The 23,803-nt window shown below is 39.8% G+C and overlaps 1 protein-coding gene across 1 annotated transcript; it reads right to left on the bottom strand.

Annotated features, from left to right (window-relative positions):
- Positions 1-4: 4 nt before the first annotated feature.
- Positions 5-22,082, bottom strand: HSD17B3 (hydroxysteroid 17-beta dehydrogenase 3; the record flags this gene model as incomplete). Its single annotated transcript, XM_071581580.1, is given in 11 exon segments — positions 5-99; positions 784-949; positions 1,241-1,356; positions 1,843-1,886; positions 2,732-2,766; positions 6,041-6,076; positions 7,249-7,316; positions 7,986-8,015; positions 8,018-8,092; positions 8,774-8,789; positions 21,792-22,082. Coding segments are annotated over 11 exon segments (972 nt in total), but the record flags the coding sequence as incomplete, so codon positions are not given.
- Positions 22,083-23,803: the final 1,721 nt, after the last annotated feature.

The following is a 23,803-nucleotide window of genomic DNA, read 5'->3' as shown; positions in this document are numbered from 1 at the left end:
TCTGTTAGAGGTTCCTCCACCTCTTCTTCAGATAGCTGGTAAACACATGCAGGACTTCTTCTTGAGGTCTGTCACTGTGTAATACCCAAAAGGGGCAAACTGCAGGACACAGACCTTCAGAATAACCAATCAAAAACAATACAAAGGCAAATGGTTATAGAAAACTCTTGAAAGAAATCAGTTGAGTGTTCTGAAAGGTCACAGAAAGCAGAAAAAGAAAAAAAAAGTTACTGTAGACCTTCAGTATGTACTTTTCTCTTAGAGTGAAATGTTAATTCCTCTCAGTTTTCAGTAAATCTGTTCCCTTCCCTATACTTTAATTTAATGCTCATTATTAACACATGCCATGTATGAATACTTATTCCATTTTGTTAGCATCGTATTCTAGGGAAATTATCTTTCTCTGATAGCACAGTCTAGTTTTATGTCCTTCCTTTTCCCCACTAAAAACTTTTGAATCTGTTGGCCAAGTCTTGTGATGAAGCAGAAGTCTCAGAAAACTCCTTAACACGGTCGTGGGAACAGGCAGCTAGAGACAAGTTAAAGGTTAACCAGGTATCAAACTGAGCTCAGGTCAAGACATGTAAGTGGAGAAAACCATATTGTGCTGTTACCACTACACTTTACTTGAGTATTCCTCCCTTTATGTTTTACTGGTGCCCTATTAGCCTTCACAACACATTCTCTGTTTCTCATTTAATGTCCAAGGTCTCTGCAACCAGTCAACAGAACCCACTGAGCACAAAGAGACTTGTTTCAAGTCTTTGGAGCCCATTTACACACAATCAAATTCAATTACCAGAATTTCACGGGCCAAATACCCAAAAATCTCATCTCTAATGGTGACAAACTCCAGTGATTCATTAGTAAACTCTTGTGCTGTCTTTGTAATAAGACCAGGATTTTGGTACATTGTCATTGTAGCAGAAACACTGCAAGGACTCACCACCTAAAATATGAAATCATAGTTAAGAGTGTAATGCCATCTCACACTTCCATAAGTCCACTCACTCTGCAGAATCCCGCAGCACCTGACAAATTTTAACAGCACCATGTGGAACAAGTGATACTACCATGGTGGAACCAGGAAAAAAGGTGCATATGGGTAGGAGACAGAGCTTTGACAGGACCACCCAGCAGTATACTGAGGACAGCTACATGATACAGATTTAAGAATCTCAAATATTCTTGAAAAATGTGCTAAAAGGAAGGTTAATATGGCAAGATATAGCATCAGCTATAGGATAAATCCCTTTGCCTTATACTCTGCTTGTAGTGCTTTGGAAGAAGTGCTTATAAAAGTCATAGAATCATAGAATAGAATAGAATCATAGAATCGATTGGGTTGGAAAAGACCTCCAAGATCATCGAGTCCAACCCTTGGTCCAACTCCAGTCCATTTACCAGATCATGGCACCCAGCGCCACGTCCAATCTGTGTTTAAAAATCTCCAGGGATGGGGAATCCACCACCTCTCCGGGCAGCCCATTCCAATGCCTGATGACTCTCTCTGGAAAGAATTTTTTTCTGATATCCAACTTAAATTTCCCCTGGCAGAGCTTAAGCCCATCGTGCCCCCTTGTCCTATTGCTGAGTGCCTGGGAGAAGAGACCAGCCCCCACCTGGTTGGAACTTCCCTTCAGGTAGTTCTAGACAGTGATGAGGTCACCTCTGAGCCTCCTCTTCTCCAGGCTAAACAACCCCAGCTCCCTCAGCCTCTCCCCACAGCACTTGTGCTCCAGTCCCTTCACCAGCCTTGTTGCTCTTCTCTGGACCCGCTCCAGCCCCTCAATATCCTTTCTGAACTGAGGGGCCCAGAACTGAACACAGTACTCAAGGTACTCAAGTCCAGGGGAAGGATCACTTCCCTGGTCCTGCTGGTCACGCTATTTTTGATACAGGACAGGATACAGTCTAGAATATAACAAACAATTAGCATAGGAAACTAAGTGCTTTCATCTGTGCTCACAAATAAGTGTGAACACGTCCTTAACAAAAATGACCAAGCATCATAAAATCTAAGGCACAGTGCAGTGGTGGGAAACACAGAAATGAAGTTTTCAAGCTATGGTTTCTGCTGATGCACATGAGCAATGGCAAGACTTGATTCTTCTTCTGCACCAGAAAAGATGGAACCTGGCATTGTCCTGAGCTAAACATGTAACAAATATTACTGCAGACTGCACTGAAAGCTTTGACCCATTTGTGAAAAAATTGATATGTACATACCCAAGTCCCAGTTACTCTAGCTATTGTTTCATGTGGCTCTCTTCTCTGGATGACACTTATCCTGCCAGTCAGACACTTGCATTACTGTTTCTCTTGCAATAAAAAGGGTAGAAAAATAAAACTCATGCCTTCAATGTTTACCTAGTAGCATAACCCACAAATAAGATTTTTTAAGTCAAGTATTTCTTAATTTGTAGGGAGTTTTAGCTTCAGTCTTTTAGGTTTATCATTCTAAGTTTTTTTCCATATCATGAAAGTATGCATATACTAAATAGGAGCAAATGTTGACTGACAATTTATCATTCTATCTATCTATCATTCTATCTATCAATCTATCTATCAATCTGTCATTCACTCATACAGCACTAACAGCAATAGAAGAAATCTGACTGACTGATAGACTGTAAAGTCCAGAAGTTAATAATTAAAAAGAATAGGACCAATGAATATACTGAAGGCAGGAGTTAAAGCTATTCAAAGTTGTATACAAAATAATTTTTACCTTGGTTCCATCTGTTTCAAAATTCTTTTCGTCACCTGTAAGACAAATATTTTAAGAATTACATCCATTCTCCCTCTTTCTGATAGCATTTTTCAACTTAGTTTTAAGCCTAAGACTTTTCACTTGATCAAACACCAGACATAAAAGTACACCTCAAATAGGTAAAAGATGGCACATTCAAAATTTTGGAAAACATTTAGAAATGCTAATGGCCTGCAAATCATCTGAATTGTCAAAAAATTCCAAAGGTTAGTCTTCTAAGCAGTGGAAGTCTTATGTTTATTCAAAGGTTTTCAAGAGTTTCTGAATTTTATCACTTCTCAGTATGGAATCATAACTATAAGGAGAAAGTCAATTCCATGTTTGTTTTACACTTTCCCTTCTGGCTCTACCTGAATCAGAAATAGTAGAAAATCATGAAAAGAAAGCATTTTTTCTGCTACCAAAAAGAGTTTTAGGGATCTTTTCTGATGCGTATTGTTTAACCATCCATTCTGATTTTAACAATAGACTTAATCATGCATCTGATTTTTACAGTGAAATTAAATCCATTTTTTTAGGTGAGAAAGCTGCTTCTGTTTTTCCATTTGAAAAGAAATACTGACAGTAAACCTAAGTCCCTAGGGGAAATCATGCTTGAATCATCTTAGAATAAGAGTGTGCTCTAACTTGTAAAGGGCAGTAATGAAAAGTAGTGCAAATTAATGATGCAGTTTAATTGGACAATCATTTTTCTTTTTGCTTTTGTTTCAGTAATGATAGTAGGAGAGCAGTGGGCTTCACAAAGTATGACACTGCATGTTGGTCACATGAGCATGGGTGAAGGGGAATTTCCAACTAAAGTGGAAAACATGGGAGAAGGCCCTTGTTTTGCAATGCTGAAGATCCCACTGATGTCTGTGGGAGCCAGGATACCTGGAGCTCAGGATACCTGGAGCTCAGGATACCTGGAGCTCAGGATACCTGGAGCTCAGGATACCTGGAGCTCAGGATACCTGGAGCTCAGGCATCACACAGCGAGAAGTGGGGAACAGGATCCTAGCAGGAATCCAGACAGAGAGGGGAAAGGAAAACCCAACAAGATTTAAAGATTATTTAGACAAAACCATGAGGAATCCTGGTTCAGAGAATACTTCCTTTTTTGTAATTTGGATGAAGGTGAATGTTCATGAAAGACTGAAAATCCTAGGACCAGAAAGTTAACCAAACTACTTACCCAATTTGCTTCAAATGATTGACATCACATTGTTTCCTATCTGAAGTCATTAAACAGCAGTACAGATTTGGGATGTAAATTTTGCTTGCTAAAAAAGACAAACACCTGTTGTTAATTTTCATATCATGGTTAGAAAAACAGGAAAGGCATGAAAACCTAGGCTGAAATGAAGTATAAAGCTTTTCTTCTGCTTGTGTTTATGTTGACGTGCTGCTTGCAAACAGCAGAGCAATATAAATCTTAATTAGTTGGTGTCTCGGTTTGAGGGGAAAAAACCAAAATGTTTTACCCACAAGCAGGGGAGGGGCCTCCTCCACGATAATCACACCACTCTTTATCAAATTTAAGAAAAGGAATTTTAATACAAGAAGGATAACTGTTATATATATATATATATGTAAACAGACTAGTGCAACCCACTTCCCCAACACCACAAGAGAGGAAAAAAAACCAAAAAAACAACAACAACAAAACCCAGCAGGTTTTTTCTCCGGGAGGAAAGGTTATACTCAAGTGTTCATATCACAGCCCGGCTGGCTGCAGAGTGAGTTTCAGTCCCTCTCCAGCGAGACAGACGAGCAGTGGGCTTTCAGATGGACTCAGTCTCTTCCCCCTGTGTTCCCCGTCCAAGAAGCAGAAAGGTACGAGCAACCAGCAGCAAATCCAAGGCAGGCAGCAGCAGCAGCGCGGCACGAAAAGTAGTCCGGGGTAGGGAGCGGCAAGACAGCCAGGAAAACCCCAGCAGTAACCAGCAGGGCAGCTGCCTCCTTGGAGCCCCCACTCCCCCGTTCCGCCGAGCCAAGACTGGGGAGAATATCCAAAAAAAAAAAACCAAAAGAGACAAACCTGCCCCCACCCCAGCGATCAACAGTTAACTGCTTCTTTTGTTAACCGCTGGCCTGGGCAGTTAAGTGGCAGGGGAGAGAATTTACATAATAACCCCAAACTACAACAGTTGGAAAGCATGAAATACTAAATGTTCTTGTGAAGGAAGTAGCCAATCAAAATTAGCACCAAGAGGTAACAACACTGAATTGGGAAGCAGTTCCTGTAGTTTCTGTCCTGTATTAATACAAAAACATTTTTGCAGAACAGAATTGTGACAACAATTGCAAGTACTGTGCTTGAAGTCAAACTGCAGATCTGTCTGAAACAAATCTGCCTGCATATCCAAACAAATTTTTGTAAAATGTTTCAGCTGTTTCAGCTGCAGTGCAGCAATGTGTCTCAACCAAGCAACTATGTTAGAAGTTTCTAGTCATCCCTGATCAAAAGTTTTCATAGGCAATAGAAACAAATGCAATCCTTAAAATACCAGTGACATTCCGCTGAAAACCATTATCTGCTAATGAATTAAATGAAAATACACAGAAAAGCTAGTTGGTCACTCTTGTGTGGGACTAATTTTTTTCCAATGAAATACATTACAGACCTACTACAGATGGGAGTGTGTCATGTACTGTGCTGGTTTGAAGGTGAACCAGCAGGGGAAATGAACTCACCACGAGAGAGATTATAAGTCAGAGCTAAAATTTAATAATAATATTACAATAACAACACTGACACACAAGGGAAATTGCTTTCAACTCACAAAATCCCAGCAGTATAACCCAGTGTCCTGGGGCACAAACCCAAGGGGGTTTGTTTGCCCTTGTGCTGAGACCCCTGTGGTTCCCCCAAGTCCAGAGCAAAAGGAAAAGAAAAACCTGTTGGTGCAGGCGAGGGCTGTGGTCTGGGCGAGAGCAGGGATCTCCTCCTGTCAAGGTCCTGCTGCTCCTCTGGATCCCACGAGAAGTTCCCAAGGTCTTCTTACCCACCACTTATGTACCCTCAGGGAGCACTCAATCCCTCCCCCTGGGCGGGGACTCACACAATGGGTGATTAACTCTGGGAGCCAGGGGGTGTTGAACTGTTGATGGCCCATTGGCAGCTCCGCCCCCCTCAGGCTGGGTGTGAAGGTGATAATGGCTCCCTGGGCAGCTGCTGCTAATGGCCCATTGACCTTGGGGAATGAATAGAGGGGGTAGAATACACAGCTTTGATCACCCCCACACAGGGTTAGCTGGTCCCTCCTGCTGAACTAGGACATGTACCTTTGTAACAGAAATAATGTTGCAGTAAACAAGGTCCTGCAAGAAGCAACAAAACAGTAAATTCATCCTTAACTCAGAGCTTTTAGCTCTCCTAGATAACAAAGTTAACAATGCCAAATGGAAAGTTTTCTAGCAAGGCAGGTGTTTTTAGAGTTGCTTAGCTTGCCTCAAATTGTTGCTGACTCTGCCTAGATGCTTTACTTAAGGGCAGGTAAGTCCTGATGCATGTTAAACAGTGCTCCTATCTGCTTTTCCTTTCTTTGATTCTGTGCACTCTGTTTTCCCAACCATGTCATTGCATGTGGCAAAACCAAAAAGCCTGGTGTCCAGGCAGCAATGGCATCAGCAAACCAAGCAGGATGTGGACAGGCAATAAGTGACAGGTGCCAGGCAGAGACTGAGTGGCTTTCAAGGACACAGGCCATGCAGCAAAAGCTCTGTCACACAAAGATGTCCTCCTGAGACTGGCAAGCAAACACAAGCCACAGGAGCAGCAGAGATGACATCATATGGCTGCCAGGTCTGAGAGAAGTAGCCTGCATGGGTTCTATGATTTGTAAGAGATGATGACATATAAACTGAATGCATCCTGAGACAGGTGCTAGCAAGAAATAAATACATTTAGCAGTTCTGGGGGTTTTCATTACTAATGTTACAGATGTAAATAACAATGTGGCAATGAAGATCCTGATGACATCCTTAATCCTGTCAAACTATTTTGCATGTGTAAATTAATTTGCCCCACAAAGTAAACTGTGTTTAAATGAGTTGTCTTTTTTCTACTTTTTTTTCTGGTTTGGTTTGGTTGTTTCTTTGTATTTTTCCACATACTTAGGCAAGCTGTTCCAAAGAAAGTAAGTTTTAATAATATGAACAAGAATCTCATATTTTCAGCTGTGGCTGTGAATAGGCTGGACCCCATTACACTAAAAGCAAGCAGTGAGCTGGGGGTCTGCTAATCCCTGCTACAATCAGACTAGCTATACTCTCCCCTCTATCACTGGATACTCAAATCTACCTTTTTTTTTTCTCTTGAAAGCTCTTCTGAGTGTTAAAACCAAATAAAAAATTCTTCTTCAGGCCGAGTTCTTTTCAAGCTCAACTGAACAGTTAATACATGCTGATTGTAGCAGGGGCAGAATCTTTCCTTTGTTCAATGGAATTCCTCATTGTTATATGAGAAGTAGAAATGCACAGAATAATCCTGCCTCATCTATGTCTGGTCCATTAAGGAAATGGCATGGAAGAGGATTGTGAGGCATTTCAAAGTTGTTAACTAGTCAAGGAATATATAGTGGTAAGAACCAAATCTAGACAAATTGCATAGTTCCTCTGGTTAAACAAATGGCTTCTCCTCAAGATCCAAAAGATTTTGAGCTGTATGGGAAGGGAAACACCGCACAGCATCAGGTCTTCTTCTCACTGACGTCACCAATGCTGATCAGTGCTGAACTCTAGTGAGCACAAAACCAGAGTATTGCTACAGTTTGGGGGTTTGTTTGTTTGTGTTTTGTTGTTGTTTCTTTTGTTTCACTATTAAAAGGATGTTGTCTTTAAAAAAATAGGAAAAAAGCCAGATTATGTTAGCTGCAGGCTCATTTCAGACTGAATGTAAGAATTGCACACTGCTGTAAAATAACCAATATTGAAAATTAATTGCTTAAACCTAAATGGGAAAGAAGTCACCCCACAAGTTGGGTGCTGCTTACAAAACAGCAGAAGAGGTGTCACAGTCAAGAACCCACTGTACATAGAAGTAAGAAGACTGGAGAATTCTAATTCACTTTTAGAACTCATTCATGATAAGTAATGTTCAAATGCATTAGGCAGCTGTATGCTTGGTTTTAAGCATTGGCTAATTTGTTATGACATCATTTATACAAAGGTCTGTTTAATACGCTACAACCATAAAATATTCTCCCAATATGAGACCTTAATGACTCACCCAGAACACCAATACCCAAGCCTTTCAGACTTTTTCAGTGTTCTTGTACACTGAATTCTTAGTGAAATCAGCTTGCATAACCTTCACCTTTTGACCTGGGGTCTGCCCTATAATTAAAAGCAAATGAAAAAAACCAAAATCAAAACCAAACCAAACCAAAATTCAAAACAAAACAAAACAAACAGCCAAAGCACCCCTTTTAGCATTGATGCAGAAAGATGGAGAGCTGTAATTAAGTAATCGTTACAATCAATGGTGAGAAACAAGATGATGTCTTATTTAATAATGTCCACTGTACAGTAAGCAATTGTTTCAACTTTGTTCCTTTAAGAAATAATACAGCACAAACATAACTAACCCTCAGTTTATCCAATTGTTTTCAGAGAAATAGCCTGGCAAATATAGGACGAATTTATGCCCCCAAATCAGTGGAATTTTTCTTATAAAATTTAAACAATATTTGCTCCTTCAGTAAGATAAAACAAAACAAATGCAGAAATAAACCACACAGGACTTATTCTTCTGGTTATCATAATATTTATAGATGAATATTGTCAGCATAGGTTAGACAAATGAATGTGGGTATCATATCCTCTCCATCAGCACAGTTTTGCAGAGTGGTTTAAAGTGTTTTGATGGATAAGATGAGCATTTTAACCAAGTGGAACTTATCTTTTTACACAGGAGGAGGGGAAATAAGTCTGAATGTGATGCAGTAATTTCTGCACTATTTTCAAACAATTCCTTGCCTTGTTTTGACATTTGTACTCCTGTGGACTGAGCCTTACCCAGGACTTTGCAGCACTAAAAGGCATTTTAGGGAGGGTATAGCTTATATGTTAAAAGGTCAATTTTCACAGAAGGAAAAGGGAAATGTGTGTGATTTTTCCAGTGTCATTGCTATGCAGGAGTGGAGCCCAGCTGTACATTACCATTTTTCTCAGCAGTTGATTTACTGCTCTTCATATTTCCAGTGAAGTTTCATGAGGAAAAGAAATAGATGCTCTCACTTACTCACTTTTAAAGGCAAGGCTCTCCTTCAAAGGGGCCCAGTAAGTCTCTTCTAACTACATGTTCACATTGTAAATTCTTGCTACTAAACCTGCTTTCAAGTTTTATGGGCAACCTGAAATCCAGATGAAGTTTGCTGAAAAAGTGACAGGTGAAGCTTGGAAATGTCAATAGAATATTGGATTGCAGGCCCTCTGCAAGTGGCAGGAATTCAGGTACACACAGATGGCAGAAAGGATGCTTTCAGGAAACTGTCTCCCCTTGTTTGAAGCCTGATTTTATCACACCGTAGACAGAGTGCATTGCCTTGAATAGGAATCAGAGATGCTGATCTCACCCCTTGGTGAGCTTTCATTAGGAGGAGACCTTGCATCAGCTCCTGCAGGAGACCAAGGCTGGCAGAAAGCTAGCTTTGGGTTCAGGAGGCCACTTTGCAACAGAACGGAGCCTTTGTTGGAGGATGAGATAAAGCTCTTCTCTCCTAATTGTTCATCTTTGCCCCTCAATAAACTGCAACTCTCTGCCCCCTTACACTACTCAAGTAATGCAGTTTGATGAAAACGCAGGCACTCTTGACTCCACATCTGAAATGTGTGTTGACTCTTCTGTGCCATTTTAGAGGACATCTGTCTCTATGACAGAAGAAAGGACCAAGGAGTGCCCTTTTTCTTGCCCTCTTTCCAAGCTGTGGTTCTGTGTATGAAAGGGACAAAACATCCTTTGAACCTTCAGTCTATAAAAGCAACTCTAGTGGCAAATGACCCCGTCATGGTCCCAGGCTGGGTGATTGGTGAAACTATAAATAAAAGGACATTATGAGAGTAAATGCAATGAGTGGGAAAGAACAGAGCAACAGCTGGAGCAGACACCTACAGTGACCTTCTGATTGAAGAGCTCTATAAACAAAATGAGATGGTCTTAAAAAGTGTAGTGATGTTGTGGCCATCTTTCTTGCGGGCAATCAGGACGGCAGCCAAAACTGGAGCAACACAAAAATGAAGATCAAACCATTGGGACTTTCTTTGCAGAAGAACTTGTCTGTACAGAACTGTACTGCTGCAGCCAGCACTGTCAGCCAACAAACAAATACTCCAGATGGCTTTCCTCTGTCTCATTGAAGAATAAACTAATATACTGAAAACAATAAAACTCTCATGTTTACAAATGAATTATCTAGGGATAGCTTTTCAGAAAATTATAACAATTCTGCAAAGGAGAGAGCCAAAAACCAATTTCCAATATTTCTTACATCTCTCCCTCTCTGTGACAAAGATTTATGACAGTCTTTGAAGACACAAGCCATTACAACTCTGTTTAAAAGTCCTAAGCATGCCAGAAGCAAAGAGAAGCAAAAAGCCTACCTTCAGCACAGGTTATTGTCATTGTTGCTCCATTTTGTTTTAATGAAGAGACAATTAATATAAGGAAAATAAAGAACTTGAACAAAGTTGTTTAATCCAATGTGTTATAAAATGTATCACTAAGAGGGGTACATCTAAATGCTGACCTGTGGAGACCACTTGGGAATCCCACTTGTCAGGTAGGATAATATGCTGCCTTTTGAAATTTACCAAAAAGGGGAATAAATCAGGATGAAGCATGAAGTTCCTTCAGATATAGAGCATTTCAGAAACTTGCCCTTTCTATTCAGAGGGTTACAAAGATCTACTGAAAACTCAAGGTAGCAAAATGAATGCCCAAATGACACAAAACTTGGTATTTGTAGAAAGAGAAAATCCTTTTGAAGTGCTACAGCAACATTTGAATATCACAGAATCACAGAGCATGCTGAGTTGGAAGGGACCCACAAGGATCATCAAGTCCAGGCATTATAGCCCCACACAGGACCATCCCCAAGAGTCATACCATGTGCTCAAGAGTATCATCCAAACTCTTCTTGAGCTCTATCAGGCTTAGTGCTGTGACCACTTCTCTGGAGAGCCTGTTTCAGTGCCCAAGATTTTTCCAATATCAAACATAAACCTTCCCTGACACAACGTCAGGCCATTCCCTCAGGTCCTGTCACTGGTCACCACAAGTGCCCTCAGCTGCTCCTCATACGGCTTCCCCTTGCACTGTGGCTAAGATGGCATTCATATTTTCAGTGGAAATTTGCACAAAGGAGGGCAATTTGAGAAGTTATTTTAACAACAGGAAGAGATTAAACAAAGATTTAAGATTTGGGAGAAATATAAAAAGTTCTCTTAGACTAAAAAGCACAAGTTTTGACTGCATTCAAAAGCATTTTGGAGAAATGTAGCTCCTCAGAAACACAAAAAACCAGTTTCAGAAATAACAAGGAAATAGAGAAGAAAAAAAAGAATGAGGGTAATATCAGGACTGAAAAAGATAACAGAAGATACCAGAAAGCACTGACTCAGTGGAGTAAAACAAACAAATTAAGCAAAAAAATACCCCAACACAGGAATTGCTGATAGTTATCAGAGCACACAGAAAATCAGTCAAGGTCCTCAAGTCTCTTCTACAAAGTAGTGCATATTGGGGAAACAGTCTTGAGCAGTAGCACTTTACCTCAAGAGATTAGCAAGACACAACAGACTTCTTTTAACAGCCTTTGAGGATGAGGGAGGGTTGTGCAAAGTGAGTCATTTTATGCTAGTCAGTGAACTCACTTTGCTACCTGCTTAGAGGCTGGAGCAGAAAGGACAAGAGGCAGAGGACACAGCACAGCAGACTGGAAACTCAACTTATAGCAGGTAAAACAGCTAAATGAATTAGCACCTACACAGGGCTTAGTGAGAGCAAGGCACATTTTGTTCTTCACTGGGTGGGGTTCTTTTTTCTTTACTACTTTATTCTATATTAGCAAGCATAATTTCTGCATGCTTTCCTGCATCACCAAATCCAAATTCATTAACTGCATGCTTAACTAGTCTAAACTGATACAGCTGTATTTTTACTGTATCTGAAGATCACACAGCATATTTTTCCTTAAACTAAGATTTATTTCTACCAAAAATACTCTGAAACCCCATGAAAACCAAAGAAACTACCCTCCTAAACCAAACTCAAACGAACCAATCAAAACAATCAAACAAAAAAATCCCCACCAGAGCCCACAAAACCCAATCACACTTTCTATGAAGCATTTTATATCTTAACAGAAATGTGTTTTTTGTTGTTTATTTCACATTAACAACCAAATGGTACAGATCCTGGTCACATATATAGAACTTAAGGTGCAACGTTGCAAGCAGGACCTAACCAACTCTGCATGTGCAGCTTGCTTAGGAAATATAGGCAGAAGAAATAAAAAAAGGAGCGCAGGTAAGAACATTACATCATTTCTAATTCCCTGATATGGCATTTGGATCAATGTTTCACAACCACGGTACTAAATGCATTAAATTAGCAGCATACTTGGTGTAATGGTTCTCTCTGATCTCTGTAACACTGACTTTCCTATCTTTTATCTCCTTTTAAAAGAGCTTTCCAGTGTGAACAAATGGAAATCTGGTTTTCTATTCTAGTGCATCTTTAGAGAAATGTTTTTCTTATTGTGGATTTCCTCCTGCACCAGCTCTGCATGCATACCTGTGGACCACAGGACTTGGAAAGCCAGACACTGAGATCTCTGAAATTACCCACAGTTTAGGTTCTTTTAATTTATATTATTCAGTATCTAAACTGCAGTGACAGAATGATTAGGAAAATAATACTATCTGTTTGAAAATGGAGGTAAGTCTTTTCAATATGGTTTCCAACTGACTGCAAAAAAATGCATGCTGTAGAAGTCAAGGAGGAAAAAAAAAAAGACGAAATAAGAATAATGTGTCCAGTCGTGCAACAAATAAATATTACATTTTTTTCTCTTTATCTTTCTGTGCCTTGATTTCCTTGCATGTGGGCTCAGGGCACCAATAGCTGCTTTAGGTGAGATACTTCATGTTTAGGTAGTTTAGAAAGAGAACATCACTGAGAGTTACAAAATGTAGAAGAGTACAATCAGTCTTGATTATGTTTCTGCTTCACTTTTGGTTTCTGATCTTTATTTACTCATAGCATCAGAGTAAGTTTAACTTTCCTTCCTTCCTAACAACTGCTCAGCTTAACTATAGGAAAGCTTGAGACTGAACATTGAAATCACCGAACATTTCCAAAATTTTACCATACGCCCACATCCAGAACTCCCTCCTGATTTCAGTGCCTCCACAAAAGATACACTATGTTTTCATCGCTGTATTTTTCTCTCCTTCTTTTTGTTTGTGCCATCTCCTTGTTGTTACATACTCATTTCCAACCTGACACAATAAATAACAGATGACTCATTCTGGACCTCAGCCAAAACCCACTGAAAACTGGAAAGATCTCGCTGGGTTTTGCCACCAATTTCAGCAATCTTTGGGGAAGATGAAGCCCACAATGTCCTGGTTTGAGATAAGCAACTGCCAACCCCCCCAAGCACAGAGAGAAAAGCCTCCCTCCTAACACCAGGGAAAGGGAGGAAAAGAGAGGGGAAAGGAAAAAAACACTTCAAACTGCATTTATACTAAATCTACATATATTTTTCACAGAAAGAAAGAGACAATTAGAAGAGAGTACAAATATACACTCCCACAAGTCTGCAACAACAAGTTCCCCACCTCAACTTCTTAACGAACACACAAATTCTACTGTCCTAACTACACATTACTTAAGAAGAAGCTTATTCCCCAGGGAGACAAACCCAAGCAGAAAGGAGAGACCCAGAACAACACATTTTACTTTCCTGAGGTACCCTGTGAGCCAGTGGTGGGCCTGGACCTCTCCATCCCCCCTGGGACAGCATCGTGAGTCCTCCCAAGAGGAGGCTGAGAAGCGACTGCCTTAACCACTCCCACACTGGTTCCTACTTCCCTGGAGATGATGTCATAATGTGGGATGGAATACAAAGTTACTGGCTAGAAGAGGTCAGCTGTTAGCTCAGCCCAGCTCAAGTCAGCTGACAGCTTCGGCCTAGTCCAGACTTCAGAGCCCAAATCTAGGCCCACCTGGGTGAACCCATGACACACAACCAAGTTGAATATAGTGTAGAAACCTGATGAGTGTAGCTTGAGATCCTGGATTCACCTTGGATTACACGGATAACACTGCTACTGTCACTGAAGCTTCCTCATGCCGGAAAGGTCACAGGTCACTTTTTGCATAAGGTGTAGGAGTATTTGCAAGTCAGGCTATCTCAGCAGTACCTTTCAGGACACAAGAAGTCCTTTATTACCTGCTGCTACACTGTTCAGAGCAGTATGGCCTCAATTAGGAAGCTGTCCAGTGGATGGCCTTGTAATAAATCAGAGTGCAGAGGAATTTACAGTATGTGTTCTTCCCAGCCCTCCAACATTTTTTTTCTTTACTTAGCTATGCTAGTCTAGGGAAACTATTGGGTTTTGTTCTTTGTGCCTCATTATAATTTACAATACTGAGAAACTAGAAAAGCTCTTAAGCTTTTTTCTTGAGGTTTCTATTGTTGCAATTCTCTAACATTTAGCTGCAAAGAAATGCAGCAATGGAACCAGAGTTCACCTAATTCCCACAGAAATTGTTTTTTATGGATGTTTACTTAAGAGAGACTAGTGTAGGCAATAGCCATATTGGTCTTATGGTTATGTGTTGCCGACCATGCCTAGTGGAGACTGTACACACCAATATGATGTTCAAGCAAATCCCAAGTTTATTCAAAAACACAGGTATATGTGACCTCAAGTGACCCCGCCCCAGGTAGAATGGTCTGACTCCAATTGGTTGAGGCTGGAAACATGTCCTTTTAAGGTGAAAATGAAACTTGTGAGGTGGTCCTTTGGACTTACCTGAGTCAGGGGCTGCAACAGTTATGGGTTATGACTTCTCATAATCAGAGAGTTCTTACTGTCCTCCTCAGACACCCTTTGCTTTCCAAGGGAAAACAGGTCTAGTTGGCATGTTGGATAGAAAATTTCAGAGTCTAGTCCTCGATTCTGGTAGCTAGACATTTAAAAGCTGGAGACTTTTTCACCCATTTGAAGTCTGCCACATCCCTGATAGATGCACTCCACTGAAGTTTTCAGGAAGAGAACTCTAATTGTCTATATATTGGCAGATTTCCCTTTGTCTACAAAATGTCTACTCAAGCCATTTCCAGTCTGACACATGGTCTCCGTTTCTGTGGTCACTTTCTTTCATTTGGGGGTGCCTGGATAGGGATTAATATTTGTGCCTTCAGACCCAAGACCAATCATCAGCCATGTCATAATACAAAATAAAAACAGTTTTCTTCACTCAGCTTTTCAGTATCGTATCAGCTTTGCCTGTGTATTTAATTTGGCAGAAAAATCCCTCTTAAAACATAAGTATAAAAGGATTTCTGTTACTAAGATTGTACCATGTTTCAGCTAAAAGGACATGTTAGGGGCAGTCTTATAAAATTGTTACCTCTCAGGCAAGAAAAATCTCTCTTGCTGCTGTGCACCAGACTACCCAGAAGCAAAAGGCATTTCTCAAGGCAAAGGAGGCTATACACCTGACTAGTCTCTTTTGCTTCCTCACCCACATAGAAAATGTACACCCTTTTCAGAAATGGACTTTGTAGGACATTGTAATTACATGAGATTCAAATGGATCCTCAAGCAAATAAAAAGAACTGTGTTTAGAATTTCCTAGCCATTTACAGGAAAGGTTACATCTGGATTCCTATTTCACATAAAGGTAACTTTTAGTGTAGAGGTCTTTAGCACAAAGAACCTTCCTAACATACAAAGGCTTTTGACATTAGAGGATGGCATTTCCCGTTACAGTAAAGAATAAACACTGATTCCCAGCACCACGTCATGTGAAGCTGCTTGTGTTAGGAAACTCTGCATCCCAGTGGCAAAGGACTGAAATGCTCCTGAGACTCAGCTTGCCAAAACGTTAAGATCATTATTACAGATTCCAGCCACAACAAATTATGACAAGTCAGCATTCAGAAATGCAGCTAATAATGAAGAAACTTCAAGGAGGGATCAGCGTTCTTGAATCCCACAAATGCATCATTAAAAAGTCTCAGCCTACATTAAATGAGTAGTAAATCACTGCACTTTTTAGCACACTTTTGAAGCTCAGTCTGAGTTGAATTTTTAAACAAAAAAGGCAAGACACAGGTTTTCATGAAAGGCCAGACACAGGTTTTACGTCAAATCATGCATGCAATTGCTACATTTACCCTGCCAAATTCACTGCATTCAACATGCATCATTAGATGTAATGCTTTAAAATGCCTAATAATGCCTTATGGAATCTGTAGCTGCCTACTGCAATTTTCTACCTATTAGAAAAGAGATTCTTCTCTCTACTCCAGGAGTGTGGTGATATGGCCTCAGTGTTTCACCCTCTGTCTTTCCTTACCTTGGGTTCAGACCTGTAGAGTCTTTATGATTCAAAGACTCATTATTTCAAAACCATCATTCAAATCTTTCAACTCTTTTTTGGTCCAGCAGACTAGGACTGGGATGACAGGGCACAAGGATTTTGTCATCTTTCTGCTAGTTCTGCATCTGTGGAATGCAAGTAGAATACCTGTATTTTCAGGAATAAATCCAGAATCAAGTGGAAAAAATAGAATACTTTTGCAACTGGAGCAGGAAAACTCAGATCATATTTATTACCTGTTATGATACTGCTAGTAATACTACTCATAGTTTCAGGGGAAAAACCCAAAGGTTTAAGACTTGAGTAACTGTTATATTAACAAGTTAATGCAGTGCATGTCTCAAAATGGTCTGCAAAACCACCGATTAAACACAAGCACTGGCCTGACTTCTATGAAATTATGAACTATTATCAACAATAGTGACCAAGTGAGCCACCAACATCCTGCTTATGTCCTGACATCCCATGAGAAGTGAGCAGAGGCTAAACTATAAATCTTAGAGTATGGCATGGCCTCATCCATAAACCCAGTGTGTCTGATGCGCTATGTCAGTTACAGATGCTAAAGCACATCTGTAATTGTTATATCAGAAAAGCAGAACAAATGATTACATCAGTACCTGAAATACTGCTAACAGTTAAGCAGGAATGTGACAGCCTAGCAGCATGCTCACAGGTGATTTATTTTTGTTTCTTGTTGTAAGTCACCAAGACTTGAGTTTAAAGCCCATCAACCCAAAACCTCATGGACCAAGTGTAACAGAAACCTGGCTTTTTAAAGAAGTATAGCAAAATAGATACAAAATCTCAGTACTCTGACATCACAATAGCTGGTTAAAAGGTCAGGGTCTTTATCCTCACAAAGACCAGTCCTTCAAAATCCCCCCAGTCTACTGGAAACACAGGGTCTTTAGAGAAGCCTGGATATTGATGCAGAAGAGGATAAGCTCAAGTTCTATGTGTGGCTGCCTCTCCATACAGCTTGGGAAACCAGAGGTCTGTGTCCTGGCATCAATAAAGCAGTGTTCTAAGACCTCACAGCTGCAAGTCTCTTCACACAGCCCCAGGCAGCTTTTGAACTTAGATTCTGCATAGGCCTGTATCTAGCCATAAACTAGACACAAGTGTACTGAACAAGCTAGAAACAAGTGTGCTGAATCAGTAAATATCCTAATGCTTCCCTGGACCTCAGTGTGCCGGGTTTTACTGATGAACCACATACTGGGATGTCCACATAAAACACTGAACAGAGAAACCCACATGACACTGGCCTTCTGAAACACAAAACCTGCTCTCCTTAGTATCCTGTAGCATATGTTACCATCAAATGTGGAACCCTTTAATTAGTTGTGAATTGTTATAAGCCCATGCCTGAGCTCAGGATGTCAGAAATCCATCACTTGATGTGAGAACTCAAACTCCAGAAGAACAGAAAACTGTGCTTGCCTTCTCATCAGCACATAACCCCAGAGCAACCTACACAACCAGAACATCAGAGAATTTTGTATCCTAACATTATAGCAGCAAGACAGCAGTCCTGAGCCAGAAACTCTGAAGGCATACAGATATCAAAACAGCAGGGTCAGATTCATTTATCCACAAGCCACACACAAGTGCGTGCTTCGACCTCAGCCAGCAAGATGTGCCAAGTATGAGCTCATGTGGTGCAGGCTTGAGATCTGTCCCACAGAGCAGTAGCTGAGCACAGCTTCAATCAAATGGACCACCTGGGGAGATTGGTACATCTCAGCATGGAAAAAGATCTCTCTCAGTCACCCTGCAAATGCCAAAAATAATGAACAAATGCTCCACAAAATCTAGCCAGCTCCAGGCAGGTTAAAATAAAAAAAAAGTTGGTTTACCCTTTCTCATAGTACAAAGCAGCCATTCACATGTTAGAGCTGGCCTTTTAAATGCAATTTAATCTTGCATACCACATACAGCACAAAGGAAGCAGAACAATGACAGGGGCTCTGATCTAGACATTCACAGGTTCCTGCATGCTTCACAAGGACAAAGTATCTCCAGGTGCTCACACACAAAATTAGTTAAGCAAGCTGCATGTATAGGGGACTACACACAGAGGCATGATGAATAAATATTTAAGCATTTCTGATGATTCCTCTCCCTTTATCAGTCCAACCCAATGCTCCCTTGATGTATGTATTCATCAGACTCATCCTATTTGATCATTACTACAGCAACTCAGTGAGTAGACAGGATGCAATATTTTCCCTTCTCTCCCATGGGACAACTACTGATTTTTGTCACAATTATGTCAAATGTTAAACTGTAATATCTGGTATTTGTATTTCTGCTTCCTACATTCAATGTTCTTTCAAAAGTAGTTATTGGACTGCCACTCCAAGTAATGGAAATCATGAGATAGGTGTTTAAACAAGTTTAAACTTGAAAAGACTAGTGCAAAAATCCTGTAAGTCAATTCAAAAGGCATCTCCTTTTTCTTTCCTGTGAGATTTATAATTTATGAGCAGAAGGCATCACATCTAAACTCTTGCACATAACCAGCTGCTGTCACCCTGTCACCTCAGCTCTGCAGACAGCAACTCGTTTCATTGCTGTTTAACTTCTAGAAAGGGAGACAGTTTAGAATGAAGACACGAAAGAGAAAATCCACCTCTTGGTCACTATCAGTAATACCAAGGCTGGTACAAGACAGTACCCTGCCTTCAGTGCTGAATAGCATGGGAGAACAGGAAGGTGCTGCTGTTGCAACTCTGTACAACAGCAGCTACAGACAGCACAGACAGCCTCTTACTCCTGCAGCCTCCTAGAGCTACTGATTTTTAATTAAACCATTAGGATTCCTTATCACTTTCATCACTTGTAGTTTATATTAATTTATACAGATTGGTCCCTTACTGGTTATTTAAGACACGACTTTCAATATGTTTTTGCAAGTGTAAAGACTATAAAATTACATTTTGTGTGTTAATGCTGGACCAGCTCACTGAAAGTAAAAAGGCAGATTAGCTGTGAAACTGAAGGAAAAAAGACAATATAGAAGACTTCCTACTCAGGACAGATATTCATGGATTATTCACTTTAGTTCCCTGGTTTGACGAGACCATTGAGGCCCAAATGACTTTTCTCTGAAATACAGTACAAGTTTCCTTTCAGAATTACATTAATATTATTCTGCTCATATAGGGGAGAAGGATTAGCACCATGTTTGTCACAGTAGCTTTGAATCCTAGAATAATTTTATTAACTTGTGGAGACTGATGGAGAGATAGCAACTGCCATTTTGTTAAAATAAACTGAAGGGTAAGTAATTTCTCTCAAAGGAATATGCTTTTACAAGTCCATCTCCTTCTCCAGTGACCACTGGAGAAAGCAACAGGAAGGATAAGGATTACATTTGAAGCTCTGCTTTAACTTTTTTTTTCTGAATCTTTTAATCATCATCTGCACTGCTTGAATGTTGCAGCCTAAATGCCTCTACTGAAGCATACAAACAATCCTCAAAATTTGTTTTCCTTGTGATCTTTGCATCTTTTATTTGCTCCATCCAGCACTTTTTGTCTTCAAAGCAAATCCCTCCTCAAAATAACCTTACTGTTAAAGGAGGTAATTATTATTCTTATTTTCAATGGTGTCAACAAGCAAGAAGTCAATCGCTCAAGAAGTGGCAGAATTTTCTTCCACGTATCTATTTTCCTAAGTTCTGCTTTGCAAGCTTTGCACTTACATGATGGTGGCAGAGTGGTAGGAGATGAGGACTAAATGGTGTCTGAAGTTGATTTAACAATTTCTCACACCACACATCTGACTGTAAGGACAGATCACAGCAATCCTGCCACCATCTATAAAATTATCTTCCTTCAGAGCTGTCCTACTCTGTTTCCTTTTGGATTTAGTGTTACTGGGAAAATAAACAAGCTTTGGCTATTGTAAAGCACACTGAACTTTAAATGCTATGCAAATAAATACCAAAGAGGAACTACAGAAAGAAAATCCTTATCACATTAGAAATAAAAAGAAATAATGTAGCAAAGTACAGAAGGAGTTTAATGTAAACCTTGTAAATTTCAGAACAAATAAAAAAATTAGTCAATAGCCAAAAAAATATGTGGATTAAGTACTTTTATGTTGCAAGAGAAACTGGGAAAGCAAGGTGTTTCTGAATGGTTAGGTGGTGTCAATAGAAAAGCAGTTACTCTCTCATTTCACAAAGCAATGAGAGCCCAGTGAAGCAGCAGTGGATTTTCAGCTTCCTGGTAGACCTAGTAGATGAAAAGCAAGTGTCTGTTGGGAAACAAGCTTCTCCATGCCAGTTTTAATTTTTATGATTGTCAGAATCTCATGTGCCACATGGTACACAAAATTATTCAAGGCTTACAAATTTTACTGAGACCAGAAGCTTTGTTTATATAGAGCATCAAGGTCCATTAAAGGAAACAAAACTCCCAGTCATCAGTGGAAACAAAGATTTTACACAGAAAGTTCCTCATGCTGCTTGCTCCTCATAAGCACAGAAGGAAGGTCCTTACCTCACTTCAATAAAAATGAGCCCCATGCACTGTCTCAGAAACATCTGGTATTAGGAACATCTTCTGCACAGAAATAGATTTAATTTCTTATTAGTGCATTGTGAGATTTGCTAGTTATACATGTATTTGATCCGTCACATCAAGTCTCTAATGCAGGATAAACAAATGAAACACAAACATACCGTTCAGGTAATTTCTTAAGAAGAAGTCACCTTCAGCAAAATCTGTAGCCAAGGAACTAAAAAACTGAAGTACTTGTACATTCTTTCTTCATACTAATAATCTAACAATCTTAAGAAAAACATCAAAGATCAATGGGAAGAAGAAGGTGTTTATTGAACTTTTCTGTTATTTTATGAAAATGCATACTATCTTTAAAAAAGCATGTCCAAGTTGCCACATTTGAAGTTTTTAGACTAGAGTACATTTAGCTCATTAGTGATACCATTAAGGATAAGTCACCGATTCCAAAAAACACACATTGGAGCATCATCACTGGGAACAAAGAAAAGTTGCTTTGAGAAGTAGAGAACATACACTAGACATAAACTAGTTGCTTCACATACCAGGAAACTGAGGATATAGGCAATGCTGTTAAAACAAAAGCCTTTGCAATAGAGAAAAAACCATCAGAAGTAGGAACAGGGAGAATTCACATCTTCACACCAAGGTCCAAACTGTTACCATTTTTACTTTCTCTGTTCTCTCCAAGTATTCAAAACGTTCAGGATTATAAACCCAAATTTTTAGGAGAAAAGAGAAGGAAATCAAGCAAACCATACGTAGGAGAAACTGCTTTGTTCTGAATGGATAGGGTAGAGAAATGCAAGGAAAGCTGTTCCTTATTAACAATTTAACAATCCACAAGTCAGTTAAAAGAAGGTGAAGAAGTGTTCTTTACTGCCCATTATCCCATCAATCGAAAGAAAGTCTAAGGAAAAGAACTCTAGATACATGGCAAAACATATTCCATAAATCTGTTGCATTTTACCAGAGCACAGACACAGATCAGACTCCCAACAAGACTGGGTAGCTGATGGTGAAACACTTCCTTGGCAAGCAAAGGCAGTGAGCTAGTATGAATCAAACACTCTCTGCCTGGGAAATGACTCTTTCCAGCCCACTGTTAGTTTCCAAGCCTTGGCAGAGAAGTGAGAAGACTCATCAAATCACATGATTTTGTTTTTCCAAGGAATATCCAGGGTTTATATTAGAACAACTTTCATACATTTCAACCAGATTTGTAAACTACTAAAAAAATCCAAACTAAACAATTATTTCTGGTGCTTGCCTTAGAGGCAAGGTTTCCATCCTTTTTCTGGAAACTACACAAGAAGAAAAAATATTTTTATTGTCACAGTGTTATGGGTTCACCTAGGTGGGCCTAGATTTGGGCTCTGAAGTTTGGATTAGGCCAAAGCTGTCAGCTGACTTGAGCTGGGCTGAGCTAACAGCTGACCTCTTCTAGCCAATAATTTTGTATTCCATACCACACTATGACATCATCTCCAGGGAAGCAGGAACCAGTGTGGGAGTGGTTAAGGCAGTCGCTTCTCAGCCTCCTCTTGGGAGGACGCACGATGCTGTCCCAGGGGGGATGGAGAGGACCAGGCCCACCACTGGCTCACAGGGTACCTCAGGAAAGTAAAATGTGTTGTTCTGGGTCTCTCCTTTCTGCTTGGGTTTGTCTCCCTGGGGAATAAGTCTTTTCTTAAGTAATGTGTAGTTAAGACAGTAGAATTTGTGTGTTCGTTATGAAGTTGAGGTGGGGAATTTGTTGTTGCAGACTTGTGGGAGTGTATATTTGTACTCTCTTCTACTTGTCTCTTTCTTTCTGTAAAAAATATATGTAGATTTAGTATAAATGCAGTTTGAAGTGTTTTTTTTTCTTTCCCCTCTCTTTTCCTCCCTTTCCCTGGTGTTAGGAGGGAGGCTTTTCTCTCTGTGCTTGGGGGGGTTGGCAGTTGCTTATCTCAAACCAAGACACACAGTTTAACAGTCATAGAGACCAAAGCTGGGTCTAAACCTAAACCCTGAAAAATATTGCTCCAAAACCTCGGGATAACACATATCAACACCACTTCTTACAGGGAAGAGATAAGTGGTAGTTCAGACATTTCCAGGGCAAATTCATGCTGAAACCAGAAAAAAAACTATCATGTCACATTACTGCCACCTTCAGATAGAAAATCACAATGTGCAAAAGATTTACATGTAAAGATCATATCAGAATCATAAGAAAGGTAACACTATCTGTTACAAGATGACAAAAATATCATTACCATCTTAACAACAACCCAACTTCTCAGACTAAAGCTGTCTTAATTTTTCCCCTCCTGTTTTACCTTAAAAGGCCAGTCAAATTAAAAAAAAAGGCAAACAATCAAATTACCCAAAGAACCACTGACTATTCAAGGAATACTTTAAATTTGAACAAGTTTCACTGTTTTTCATATGCAAAAATAGTGAACACTTTGTTTAAAGTAAGTAGTAGCAATAATAATGATATCCCTTCAAATTGATGAAGTCAAAACACAGACTTTGATGGCTGCCCCTTTTCTCTTCTGCACTTCCCTGTTACCTTGCAATTTTGTTTTCCTGAGGTTGGTAATGAGTCTCAGGTATGTCTACAAAACTAAAGAGGCCTAGTGTAAGTAAATTATGTCAAGATACTGAAAGGAAAACCAATAAATTCTTGAGAATGTTAAGAATTGCTCATTGAGTCCAGCCTAAGTCTTTTTTCTGAGGTATCACCTCTCTGACTTGCACAGGAATCACTGCAAGAACTTTACACAGTACATGGGTAGAAAGTTCTTTGGACTAAAACATTATGTCTCTTACTCACTCCACTACAGCTATGCCACTGCTAAGAAATCCCCACAAAATTTATAGAGTATGAACAGATCAATGTAC

This window comes from Pithys albifrons, chromosome Z (genome assembly GCF_047495875.1).
Source record: "Pithys albifrons albifrons isolate INPA30051 chromosome Z, PitAlb_v1, whole genome shotgun sequence".
In the NCBI taxonomy this organism is placed as follows: Eukaryota; Metazoa; Chordata; class Aves; order Passeriformes; family Thamnophilidae; genus Pithys; species Pithys albifrons.
Note: the sequence above shows the minus strand (reverse complement) of the source record. Positions and strands in the feature narration are given on the sequence as shown.